Genomic DNA, 13,766 nt, shown 5'->3' with positions numbered 1-13,766 from the left:
CTTGAAGGGCTCCTTACGGACACCTGAGGGCGCTTCCACTCTGCCATTGATTGTGTATTCGGTGCAAATCGTGTCCGCAAGTTTTGTGCAGCATCAAAATGTCATCACTTTTTGCTTTCCCATTTAATTCAGATTTGCCAGTCATGGTGAAATCTGATAAGTAAAACAGAAGTAAAACCCAACAGAAACAGTAAATGTGGATGAAGTGGGCCTGGGTGTGTGGGATGACATTTTGCTGAGAACAGCATCATGTGGAGGTGTTGTGGCACGAGGAGTGGGGCCAGGCAGCCCCAGTTTCATTTGCACTGATAAGGTTGGATATTGAAGCCACTCTTCCTATGGGGAGTAGGGACCAGTGCCTTATTTTCTTTCTCTTTTAGTTAGTAAAGGCACAGGCGTAATGCTGTACATTAGCATCAGCAGAACACACAGTTTAATGATTTTGTTGCTGCAAGCTCCAGGCCTTTCAGAATCCTTGATGGGGAGCCTCTTAATCTTCAAAAAGAAAAATGAGAAATTGTCTGAAGCTGCCTTCAGCATTTTCAAGTATTCCATGCAAAGTAGGCTGCTGGGTCTTGGAAGCCTCAGAAATGACAAATCTCATGTTTCCATGAACTTGCAATTATTATTATTTATTGTAAAGCATACATTGCTCTTTTTTTAGCATTAAATTCTGCTTCCATTGCTATGTTTTCTACTAGGAAACCTGGTACTGGTATGGAGAAACGAGCACCAGTGATGTTCTCATGAGTGGGACAAAATGTTCTGGGACAGAGATGGCCTTGTCACACTGCCGCCACGATACCCACGTATTCTGCCCCAGAGGAGGTGGGCGCTTTGCAGCTGGCGTTTCCTGCACAGAAAGTGAGTTGTGAAACTTCCTTTTCTAGGTACCAGAAAGACAAACCTCCCATTTATATTTTTTGCCCTGGATCTTTGTTTTGTTTTGTTGTTTTGTGACAGCTGCCATTATAAATGAGATTTGCCTTGTATTGGTGAATTTTTAAAACTCTGTTTTAAAGCTCTGTTTCTGAGTCACTCAGGGCTCTCTCTGCTTCAAATCATTATTCTGAGTTCCGAGCATCTTCATAAAGGGAAGGTGTCTCTTCCCCCATTCACTACTACAAGGGATCTAAAAATCCACAACTTTTTCCTCTTGGCCAAAATGGATGGAATTTCTAGCCACAGGATCTCCTCCAGAGTAAATTGTGTCTGCCAAACTGAAGACAAATAGGTCTAGCAAATGGGGGGGGGGGCATAAAAGGGATTCACTTTCCTCCATAATCCCTGGTGGTTTGGTCTCTTTCTTACTGTGATATAATTAAATGGTGTCTGAGTAGTATGTAGTTTTGCTTGTCTTTCTGGTGATTGATTGTGTTCTCTAATAGGCCTTCCACTTTAAAGCTTACAAGGTAGTCCCATAAAGGCCTCCCCTTAGGGCTTTGCAGATCTCAAGTAGACCATACAATTGTAAGCTGCCCAAGAACTCTGTGTATGGACTTATAAAGAGATCTTGGGGGTTTTGTTGTTGTTAGAGAAACATGGGATTTTTTAAATGAAGCTTTTAACTTTTTTTAACAAAAAGAAATGATCTGATGTTGTGCTTTAACAAAAAAGAATCCAGAACTCTTCAATGCTCTGCACGCAACATTTTTGACCACCTCACTAAGCCCATGGATGTAAGAAGCATAGTGATATATAGGAAAACATAGCTGTGCGGTACGGAGAAACACAGCTAATGCAACATGGAGGGTGCTGGCATCATATTTGGCCTAAAGAGTCTGTATGTCGGGGCGGCTAAGACTCCCCTTTCCTTTCTGGCCTCCAGCTGCAGCTGACCTTGTCCTCAATGCCAAGGAAGTGGAATACACATCATACCTGGAAGACCGTCCCATGTTCATGCTGCAATGTGCGCTGGAAGAGAACTGTCTGGCCTCCTCAGCTGTCAACACCTCCATTTCCACTGGCTATAGGAGGCTCCTGCGTTTCTCGTCCCAGATCCACAACAACGGACAGGCTGACTTCCGCCCCAAAAGTGGACGCCATTCCTGGATTTGGCATGACTGTCACAGGCAAGACTTTGCTGTTCACCAGCACCGTTGCGGAAAAAAACTTGGGGTGGTCAGAGTTCTGGCCTCAGCAAATTTGATTAAAGGCAGATTAAGATCCATGTGAAATGTAGGGCAGCCCTGTGGATAAAACGCTGGTTGTGAACTCAGTGTTCAGGTTCAATGTCCACATCTGCCAGCAGCAAGTGAGCTAGGTTCAGTATCTCTTCTGTATATATTTTTAGGCCCCACTAGGCCTAATTAGGTAATTGAGGCATCCTCTACATCCCCTGAAATGACATAGGCCAGGAGTGGCATGGAGGAAGCAGTCACTCTGGTCACAGGGATTTCCAAGGCTGCTCTAGGGAAGTGCCTTCCAGTGAACTACCACCCACAGAGCAGCACCATCACTGCAAAATCTGTTTTGGGGGCCATTTTGATGTTCCCACAATGCCTTGGCATAGCATTGTTCTAGTGCATCCTAGGAACGTCAAAATGGTGGCTTCCAAAACAAAACGCTCACTGATGGTGCTTGATAAACCTGAACCTGTGGACATGGGCAAGTGGGAGGGCCCATTGCAGGACAGGTGTTGGCAAAATGGGCCTTGTTGGGAACCCTGGTGGGTGCCTGAGGTGTCATGTGCCGCTGCTGGCACTGGATAGACCAGACACCACCCAGCTGATCCTTACAAGAACTCTGTGAGGTAGGTTAGGCTGAGAGACAACAGCTGGCCCAAGGCTAGAGTTAGGTTAGCACAATGTGCTGTGTGGTTTAGTGGGTATTTGAACCTAGTGCTCTGGGATCCAGTTCTGTGATCCTTGTCCCCACTGCCTCATTATCCCCACTCTAAATATGCCTAAAAAGCAAACCAGGGAGAAAAAGGAAGTCTTCTTCACAGATATTCATTCATTCCTTTCAAAGCGTGATGTACAGTCTAAAATAATAATAATATATGTTTTGAATCCCAGTCTTTCATCCAATTAGTTCAGAGCAGGCTCATCACTTGCATGAGTGTGTACGGAGCTAATACTCGCCTCTTGCTGCAATGGGAAGCTTTGCCTTCGGCAGGGAGGCTTCCACAGGAAAAGTTCATTGTGGACTCACGGCTGCTCAGGCATGTAGGTTGGCTGCAGCTTCCACACAACATCATCCTTATCAAAAGGCCACCCCATATTTTTTGCCCATTTAATCCAAAATCAACACTTTTGTTTGTTTTTAAGTACAGGATTTTCTGCAGAAACAGTGAATCTGAATAAAGTGGGAAAGTAATGCAGGGCAGCATTTTGATGAAAGTGGCTTTTTCTGGATACTGTGGGAAACTTGTATGTGTGAGCAGCCTTGACTGAGCTTCAAACCCCATGCGGAAGCAGCCCCTATCTCTGGAGCACCAAATCAGCCACTGCACTTGTGCCTTAAAACAATACAATAACACTTTAGCAATCTGTTGAGGTGACTTTCATGAAGTTAATATTCCCAGTTTATACTCCCTTACCTAGTATATTACATTACTCCATATTCATCAGCAAAGATATGTAGGGTTGTAGCCAGTGCTAGTCCTACTCAGAGTAGATCCATTGACTAACTTAGGTTCATAGATTTTAGTTGGATACAACTGGTAATGTTGTATCTAATGTAGCACTAAATTGGGGTCCCATAAACACAAAGATTACTGTTAATACAATTGGACTCCCCCCCTTTTCCCTGTCCAACCCCTAAGTAGGGGTTCCTCCATCCCTCTGAAGCCGTTCTGGGGAGTGCTGGGCATGCGTGGAAGGGGGGAGGGAGTCCTGTTGTGCTAGCAGTAATCTTTGGGCTGACGGGGTGAGTTTCTTGAATTATGCAGGCATTCATCATTTCAGGAGGGGCCCCATTTCCCATCTAGCGCAGGTCTGAATAACTTGTGATTCACCAGACCAAATTCAGCAAGCATTATGGGGCCCACCACCTCCTTGAGAGACCTCATCCTCCCCGTTTTTGCAGCACTCAGTCAGCTGCAAACACATAACAGTTATCGGCCTCTGGTGGCTGTTGGGCTGCTGGGTGGGTCAAGAGTTCTACAGGCCTCTTTCTGCTTAATCCCAGAGCCCACCAGAAAAAGAAAAAGAAAGAGGAGTCCCCCTCAGCACGCTGACTCTCTGGCATTTCCTTTTTTTTTTTTAAATAATTTTTATTAAGGTTTTCCAAATTAAAACAAATTAAATCCAATTTAAAAACTTTTTCCAATAACTAGGACTTCCCCTCCCCACCCCCTCATGTATTCCAAATCTTCCAAATAAACAATTAGGTTCAACAAATTCTTATCCCCAAATTGCAATCATCCTCCATTACCCAGTTTAGCGTAATTCCCATCCCCCTAAGATCGATCTATTCCCTTCCACGAGTTTCCCCCTTTCAAACATAATACCCAAAAAAAAAACAAAAAAAAACATAGAATTAAATAATAATTTTACAACCTTTGGATTCCAACTTTCCCTCCCCTTTTTCCCTGTTACGTTCCTCCTAACCCTCCATCTCTAATATCTTCCTGGAGTTCCCACATTGCGTTAAACCCACATCCCTCTGATTCTTTGCCAGTCTTATTAATTGCAAATGTCCAATCATTAAATTACGAATGTCCAATCCTAAAAGAAGTCTAACGAGAAGAGGGTCCATTTCTTCTATCCAGATTTTTATATCCAGGAGTAAAAACTCCAATTTTAAAACCATAAGCTTGTCAAATCTGGATATCCCAAATATCCCCTTTCCCATTTCTGTCCAGTTCTTGTTATTTCCTTGTTCTTGTCGGCCATTCTCCTCCTTTTTGTTTCTCTGTTCTCCCACAGAAATGTTCTTTCTCCAAAAGTTTCTAATATCCCTGCAGAGGCTTGTTGTTCAGGAACAAAACATTACATCATGATCCTTTCATTTTCCAACAGATAGTTCCATTGTTTCCTATAGTGTGTAGACCTCTGTAGACAAAATAGTGTTCCATTTCTGCAGTTTCCCAGGAGATTAAAAGTTCTATTCAACTGCACATGTTTCCTGTCAAAAACACATGCAATATCCCTCAGCTCCTCTAGGTGGATTCCCGTAACAAAGTTCCCTTCCAAAGCCCATCCACCAGTCCAAATAGCTTGTTTATCCTTATTTAAACAATTTGAAACAATTTATACCCAACTTATATCAAATGTAACCGGCAAAGTCCATAACCAAGTCTCTGTTACATTCTTCCGTTTTGACAGCTCCTTGACAGCTGTCAAAACCTGTCAAAACCTCCGTTACTCTTCTCCAGGCATTTTCACGAATCGCTCCAGGGATTCCGGGGGGGGGGGGGGGGTTGCTTTTTAATACAAATTCCACTTTTCTCCTCCGGCTCAATCTTATAAATTTCCCTCGCGAAGTTGCTAATTCAGTGAAATAAGGTTACTCTCGATCTTAGTTATCCATTCCTTTGTTTTGGCTCTTCTACAATTTCGGGGGGGGCTGACTTCCTTTTTTCCACCTCCCCCGTTCGCTCCAAATTTTTAAAAATTTGTCCCCTTTTTTTTTTTGTCCATATTCCAATTACTCACGGGTTCTTCTTTTAGATCCAAATTTTCAATAGAAGAAGTCAGCGCTCTCCGCCGGATGGCATGCGGCTGCGCTCGGCAGGGATAGCAGAGAACTCAAGCACCACGCTTCTCCCCGGCACCCGATCCGGAGCCTTTAAAAAGGCTCCTTCACGAGTCGGGAGGGCGCTAACGGTGCCAGCCGAGTCTCCATGTCCACGGCCTCCTCTGGCCGTGGTTTTTAAGGGTCCCCGCATCGCCGGTGCGGTAGGACCCAGCCCCTGCCGAGCAGACTCCCTCCGGAGCTCGGAGGGAGTCCGCCATTCGGCGCTGGCGCCAACCCGGAAGTCGACTCTCTGGCATTTCCAAACAAGCTCGAGTTAAGTGAGGCTGCTGTAGCCCATCCATGTGTTTAAGCCAGTCTCTGTTTGCACTAAGGAATACAGACTCAATTCCTCTTCAGTATTTCCAGTCTGTAAACACCATAATATAAACAACTATCTGAATGAGCAGACATATTTTAGCAACGGAGTCAGACCTGAGGTTTAAAGCTTTTTATTTCTTTTTCTTTTTTGCACTGGAAATACTTTGAGCATGAAACCTCAGTGTAAATAGTTTGGACATCTCAAATTTTTCTTCCTCTCCCTGACCATCTCAGCCTGTTCCTGAGCATTTTTGTCCAGGATACAAAACCAGGGAGGCAGGGAGGGCTACTTAACAGGCAGGTAAAAGGAAACCAAAGAACATCTGGCAGTGATTCCAGGGCAATTAAAATCTCCCTTTATGCCCCCCTCCCCTTATGCCAACATATTTAAATAGAATAAACACGATGGGTGCACTAGGTGCTGCTACCTGATACTGAATATCAGCTGTTTAATATTAAGCCATGGTTTATTTTTACAAGTGAAAAAGAGCAAGCGAGCTCCACTTTTCAGTTGCTTGGCTTCCCTTCCCTTAAACTGTGATGTGTCCATTAGAGGAGCTTGGTTTCCAAATGGGGAAAATCTCAATCTTCATCTAGACTCAAGCATTGCCTGAGTGTAGGGCTTAACTTGCGGATATTGGTGCTAGGTGCTTTGAAGGCAAAAAACAGGGAACAGTGGCTCTTTGAGAGACGCTATGGCTCTCCCTTAGCATCCTCTCCACAGGTTTCTAACTAGCTAGCTCCGTAGGTGCTAATAGTCTCAAGCCCAAGTCCATGATAGCCGCCAAGTAATTGGTCAAGGGTTTCACGTTTGTGCTTTTTGGAGAGGGCTCATAGCTCCAGCGGTGTCTGGTGCTCATTGGCACTCCTGGGGTGGGAGGCAGAGGCAGTGAGAGAGACAGAGGCAACTTGCTCCTGCGGCTCAGTTCTACAGGGGCAGCCGTGAGACTGAAGAGAAGGAAGCTGAGAGGCAGAGCCGCACCCTGAACTGGTTGTCAGTAAGAAGGTTGGCAGGTGAGGGTTGGCTGGTGGGGCAGTGCCCCTTTCCCCCTCTTCACTCAAAGACCACACGGCTCGTATGCAGATGTTAGATGATGTTGCGTCAAGCTAGTGTTGTTTCACACTGCCCAGTGCATTTTTCCTGTCACTTTCCTTTTTGCAGAAAGTTGGGGAGGGGGGGAGGTTTGTTGCATAAGAGTGCCAAATCAACTTTAATCGTGTAATTTTAATTTGTCAGTATGTTATTGAAACCCAGCCCAAAATAGAAATATTCTGAAAGCACCCAGCAAAAATATAACTGATATTCTGAGTGCTTCTAGTGAGGTTCTGTGGACCTCTGACAATACAATCTGCCCCAAAGCAGAGTGCAGAGTATTTTTTGGCATTTTGTTATTTGGAATAACTGCAACTTACTCTTGTGAAGAAACTTAACACGCTTGTCAACTGTTTTACTACCACATGGGTTGAGCAGCCCAGTTTTGAGCCTGAGCAGAGCAGAGTTGGACCTCTTTGCTTCAGGTGCTTTGGCTTACGATACACTCAGCTAGAATATTCTCAATCCTTGAGGACAAAATGAGTGGAAATTTCCCTTATGGGGAAAGCTTTCAGCAGTTGGGGCATTTTGGTTTAGAAACAAGGCGAGTCTCAACTTATGCTTGGCATGGAGAAAGTGAGTTGAGGAGTTTTCCTCCCTCTCTCATAATACTAGGACTCAGGGACATCAGATGAAACTGAATGTTGGAAGATTCAGGATGGACTAAAGAAACTACTTCTTTATACAGGGCAGAATTAAATGATGAGATTTGTAGCCCCAGCAGGTAGCGATGACCACCCATTGGATTAGACAAATTCATGGTGGTTACTAGCCATCATGGCTATGTTTTTGTCTCCATGGTCAGAGACTGTATCCATCTGAATAACAGTTGCTGGAAACGGCAGCAGGAGAGCTTGTTCTCATGCTTGCATCCTGCTTTTGGGCTTCCCAGAGGCAGCTGCCTGGCCCCTGTGAGGACAGGCGGACCTCTGCCCCGATCCAGCAGGCTCTTCTTGTGTTCCTAAAGCATGTGCTTGGCTTGATAGGATACAGTAATATTTATTGTCATTGTCCCATACAGAACAACAACATTGAAAAAATCTACACCAGACATTCAAAAACCCACAAGCCTGCTATCCCAGCTATCCCAGCCTGGTTAGCCCCTAAAAACTCTGATACCCCATAATTGAATACAATATACTCACATAAAGACTACCTTACACTATGTTTAAAATCAAAATCGCATTTGGATAGAAACTGTTTCTCAGGCGGCTAGTCCTAGTCTTTATAACCCTGGACCTTCTTCCAGAAGTCAGAAGCTGAAAGAGATCATTTCCGGGGTGCGCACTATCCTGCGCTATCTCTGCCGCTTTCTTATGGCACCGGGAAGCATAGATTTGATCCAAGGTGGGAAGAGTGCACCCAGTCTTTACAACCCTGGACAGCATTGTTTTTTCCCTGACTGTGCAGCTCCCAAACCACACACACAGACCATAAGTTAATACACTCTTGTGCAATGAGCTATGGCACATGGACTCAAATGTGCTGTTGTCTGGGTCAGAGTAACATGAATTCCCGGATTAAATGGCTGCATATGGTGTTAATTTCCTGCTTCTATACTAATGTTATAAGGCTAAATTTTTGTTACAAAATTCCCACATTTAGGGTACATTCTGATCTGGCCAGTGAGCATTGTCTGAAAAATGCCTGCTAATAACTTGGTTAAGGAAAGGATCACATGTCCTCTAGGGAATTAGAGCTATGCTTCTGGTTCCACATCACCAATCCTACTGGAAAACAGCATTTCCTACTCCCAGTGAATAAAGATGTTGACTTGCTTTGGCTGTAGCATTGCATATGCTATATGACGTTTTGATATGTGTTAGTCTACAGCCCACGAGGCAGGAAGATCAAGGGGTGAAGTTGCTTCCCAAAATAAGAGGAACTACACCCCAGGCGGCGCTGTCAATAAATCTGGGCAGCATTGCTGTAGAAGTATGGAACCTGTCCTTAATCAAACTGTTTGCTTTCTTCTCACTCGTGCAGGCATTACCACAGCATGGAAGTGTTCACACATTATGATCTGCTGGACCTCAATGGGACAAAGGTAGCGGAAGGTCACAAGGCCAGCTTCTGCTTGGAAGACAGTGAATGCCTAGATGGTACATACATTCCTAATATACTTATGAAATACACTCCAATGTAAAATAACCCATTCTGCTCTCATTTCTACTGGGGGTCTGCTAAAGATGGGTGGAGAAATGTGTGCAATTCATGTTTAAGAATTCGTGATTCTCAAAACAGAATACATACAAAATGAAATGTAACAATCCTTCAAAATTTGCACTTCTTCAAATGATACAGTGCAGGTCTACAGGAGCAACAAAAAGTTTATTATTTATTTCATAAAATTTGCTTGATGGGGGGGGAGAACCACCTCAAAGCTGTTTACAAGAGTCATACAAAACTGTGTATATTGATAAAAGGTTTGGCCCCCAAAGCAAACATTCCTGAACATAATGTGTAAAAATGCATATAGTTAGGGTGAAATTGCTTGTGAAAAATTGTATATCATGAGAACACATATGCAAAGGTGTGAGGATTTTTTGTGTCAGCTTGTGAACTGATGTGAATTCTTGGCTGTCTTAACTTGGCTGTGTTGCGGTCCTCGGTCTGTTGCAAATTGATTGTAGTATTCATTCACAATTGGGACAAGTGTGGTGAGGCAGAGACTCAGTGGAAAGGGAAGTTCTGCTCCAGAGGCCCCTAAAGTTCTGCTTTAAGCATGGTTGGTGCCCCAGTCATCTCTATGCTGCTCAAGGACAGATGCGTGAGATGCGCACATGGATTGTACATCTGTACTTGGAACCACCTGCTTGACACTTTCATCAGAGCACTAGAGCTGGAGGGGAGGCATAACAGCCCCTGGCAAGACTGGGGAAAGGAGAGAAAATAGCCGTTGCCAACTAACCTGGGAGGTGGGGCTGTAAATTAAGCATCCGGGCCATCACAACAAGGTTGGGCTTTCAAGTTCTACAGCCCAAACACTTACCTGAAGCCAGGACTTCCTAAAGGGCCTCTTGGCACCACACTGCTGCTGACATTTTTTCCACATGTGCTTCCTTTCCCCCTTTAGGTTTCCAGAAGCAATATGAATGCGCCAATTTTGGGGAGCAAGGGATCACGGTTGGATGCTGGGATGTGTACCGGCATGACATTGACTGCCAGTGGATTGACATTACAGATCTTGTGCCAGGAGAATACTTCTTCCGGGTAGGCTGGGATTCTTCAGATTCTGGAGTGCTATCAGAGTAGCTAAGAGCCAGTTCATGCCATCACCAAAACCAAGTGGCAGTAAACCTTTTAAGTGGATAGTAGTATTCAGGTTGCAGGTGGTGGCGAGGAGTAAAGGTCCAGTCGTGACCAGTTCTAGGGTTGTGGCGCTCATCTCGCTTTATTGGCTGAGGGAACCAGCGTACAGCTTCCGGGCAAGGAGTACTGCATGTTTAAATGCCATATAAAAGGGGCCAGTTAAGAACGATGTTTCAGCTTTAGGACAGGGTGGCTGACTTAGGACCAGCAGATGTTGTTGGACTACAGTGCTTGCCATTCTTGGCTACTAGCCATGCTGGTTGGGGCCAAGGAGCTGGAGTCCAGCAGCAGCTTGAGGGCCACACCAGTTCCCTGTCCCTGATTTAGGAATCCTATAGATATTTTGCAACTTGTGAACTGACCATTAGGCAACCTACAAAACCATAATATGCATTTCCCAAGATACTTTTTCAGAGTTAATTGCAAATAGAAAACAAAGGACAACTTGAAAAGGTTTTTAAAATCCTGCCTGTGGTCACATTAAATATCAAGGTCTATTCATAAATACTTGATATGTTTGGTATAAGTATCAGCCTTGCATTGCAGCATGGAATACATTTTATGCTATTCATTTTGTTTTAAGCTTTTATTATTATTTTATTGTTTTTGTACTCCTCTTGCCTTCATGACTGTTCTTATGATTTTTATTTTTATAAGTAACAAGGTCTTTGAGAAATGATAATGAAACCAGAATAAAATAATCCAGTTTTTAAAAAAAAACTGTGGGGTATAAATAAATAATATTTACTTGGGTTTAACCTGCCCAATTGGTGAGCAATTGTGTCTGAAATTGTGTAGAATGAGTAGCAAATAATTTCAGGGAAATAGATTGTTTTTATTCATTCATGCTGTTAATATGTGATGTTAAGTTCTCAAAAAAGATGAAAAAGTTCAGACACAAAGAAACAGGATGTGAGAGAGTGCAGAGAACTGTGGTCTCCAAAATTAGTCATACTTTGAGTAGACCTATTGAACTGCATATTCTACACCTCCGCAAACAGGATAGTTTGAATACATGCAGCCCCAGTTCCTGAATCAGAAACACAATTGAAGCACCTTGATTGCACAAAGAAATTCCCCCACTTCTGGATCAGGATCTATGTCTTAGATAAGATGGCCCTAAGATCCCTCTGTCTGTTCTTCCCAGATCATTGTCAACCCAAACAAAGAAGTGGCAGAGTCCGATTATTCCAATAACGTCATGAAGTGCAAGTGCAAGTACGAACTTCACCGAGTCTGGATGTACAACTGCCATATAGGTAAGTTCATTATAGAAGAAAAAGAGAAAAGTCTAGTGGCAGAGATGAGCTTTGCATCAAGGTGGTGATTCAGCGGTGTGTGTAAAGCAAAGGGGATCTGTGGTCTTGGCAGGTGCTGCTGTTCTGTCACTCCTGACCAGGCAGGCTGGCGGGAGCAGGAGTCTAACAGCAACTGGAGGGACACAGGCTGGCCACACTGGACTGTACACATCAGAGTGTAGAAGGATTCCTTCCTTTCTGTCCCCCCCCCCCATTTCATTACTCATTTGTTAGAATGACATTTGTTTAGTTAATGGGCACTAGTTTATTCACTGCTGTAACTCCCATTCATTGTCCTCTTGTGATGGATGTCAATGTGAGACTTAGTCTGTAACACTGTCGGTTGCTTGGGAGTTGGCGTGACATTTCTAGGCATCCTACCACTCTTTCAATACATTGGACCAACCAAATTTCAGATAAAATCTACATTTCATAGGCAGTTTTAAAATACATACAACTCCCCATTTAGATTCCCATTGCTTTCTATGCGGAGACACGACTGTTCTTCATATGCTTGTTGCTTCTGTGTTTTCCATCCAGAACTGGCACAAAATATTTAGTTATTCTACTATCCAGACATGCACAGTGGGGTCTCCAGTTTACATGGCATGGAAGACTCAGCCCAACTCCTTCCTGTAACATTTCCCTGTAACATTTCTGTGACCTGTACAGGCTGCAAGTGAAATTAATTGGTTTTTGTTTGCAACTTATTTATCTGAATTCTCATTCGTTTGTATTATTTAACTTATGTACTACACTTTGTTACAAAAAAATGCTAGAGTAATTTACACAATTAAACAAATGAAACGTGTTTTTTAAAAGAAATGCAACCCTAGTAAGGGGCAATTTAGACACATGGCTTTCTGCTTTCAGACACGGGTAGCAAAACTGCCTATGACACTGTCTTTTCCCATTTTTTCTCCCCCTCACCCTGACTACAGCTGATGCCTTCAGTGAAGAAATAGAAGAACAGTTTGATTTCAATGGACTCCTGAACAACCAAGTGTCTTAATTGGCCTCTTTTTAAGGAGGGAAGAATACCTTTTCCCAAGATTTCCCTAACCACTGCACAGAAAACTAAAGTAATCAAGCAAACAACTATGAACTTTTAAAATTAGCTTTGTAAGTTATTTTCAAGTGTGTGCTCCATGCCTACTTTATGGTGTTCAGCAGAAGAAAACGGGTTGACACTTATTTCACATCCATTCCAGCTGAATGACGATTTTGCACTACCTGCAAGACCTCCTTCGTGGGGACCCTAACTTATTCACAAGGAATTATTTGCAAGCTCTCATCACACCTTTGTTCATACAGAGGCAGCAGCGCCACCTGTCCACAACCTGCGTAAAGGATGCCTGGTGCTGCCAAAATATTTTCATTTTTAAGGGAATTCCTTTCTCGGCCTTCGTGTTCTACCTTGATAAAGATTTGAAAAATACGACTCTACACCACTGGTGCAGAACAGAAGAATCATGACACACGGAGGTCTTCAGACACTCTGTTGTATTGATTTCCTGTACTGTCACACTCCTTGGCACCGTTCCTCCTCAGAGCACCTCTGACACTCAGTTTTGACAGGTTTGAGATACCACAGTGAGGAAAAATCTGCCAAGTCATTTCATATATCTTGGTTTTTGATGCCACTAGACTGTGAATTTTTTTTTTAAGACAGTAAGCTATTCCCTTACCTACATTTTTCCTTTGACCCATACCTTCCTGCCACCCCCCTTCACTTCCCACCCCCACCATGAATACTGCAAATAAGAAACCCACTACCAAAGATAACTAATGGCTTTATGCCCTCGAGGTCACACGTCCCTTCTTATTAAGTCAGGCTATCCTGTGATGGCGCAGGGAGGGAGAGCTTAAAAACACACACATTAGAAAATGCATAATGGTGCTGAGCACATGTGCCTCTGTTTGTTTGAGGCCATGCACTTGCATTGCAACAGGTGCCAACAGATCTACACCCTACTTGAATCTTTTAAAGTGCTTTTGTCCAGGAAAAGAAAGAGCTGGTGTGATTTGTGTTATTTCCAGTGACTAGAACCAGCTGCTGTCCT

The 13,766-nt window shown here is 43.6% G+C and overlaps 1 protein-coding gene across 1 annotated transcript in view; it reads left to right on the top strand.

Annotated features, from left to right (window-relative positions):
- LOXL2 (lysyl oxidase like 2) overlaps positions 1 to 13,715 on the top strand; it is a 76,463-nt gene extending 62,748 nt beyond the window's left edge. Inside the window, exons 9-14 of the mRNA XM_081843683.1 lie at positions 702 to 864; positions 1,829 to 2,072; positions 9,080 to 9,195; positions 10,170 to 10,306; positions 11,553 to 11,664; positions 12,645 to 13,715. Of these exons, the coding sequence (XP_081699809.1) occupies positions 702 to 864; positions 1,829 to 2,072; positions 9,080 to 9,195; positions 10,170 to 10,306; positions 11,553 to 11,664; positions 12,645 to 12,715 (843 nt within the window). The 3' untranslated portion in view covers positions 12,716 to 13,715. The remainder of the gene's footprint in view (positions 1 to 701; positions 865 to 1,828; positions 2,073 to 9,079; positions 9,196 to 10,169; positions 10,307 to 11,552; positions 11,665 to 12,644) is intronic.
- The last annotated feature ends 51 nt before the right edge of the window (positions 13,716 to 13,766 follow it).

This window comes from Podarcis erhardii, assembly GCF_964252035.2.
Source record: "Podarcis erhardii genome assembly, chromosome: 16".
Classification (NCBI taxonomy): Eukaryota; Metazoa; Chordata; class Lepidosauria; order Squamata; family Lacertidae; genus Podarcis; species Podarcis erhardii.
This window is presented reverse-complemented; position numbering and strand designations above follow the sequence as displayed.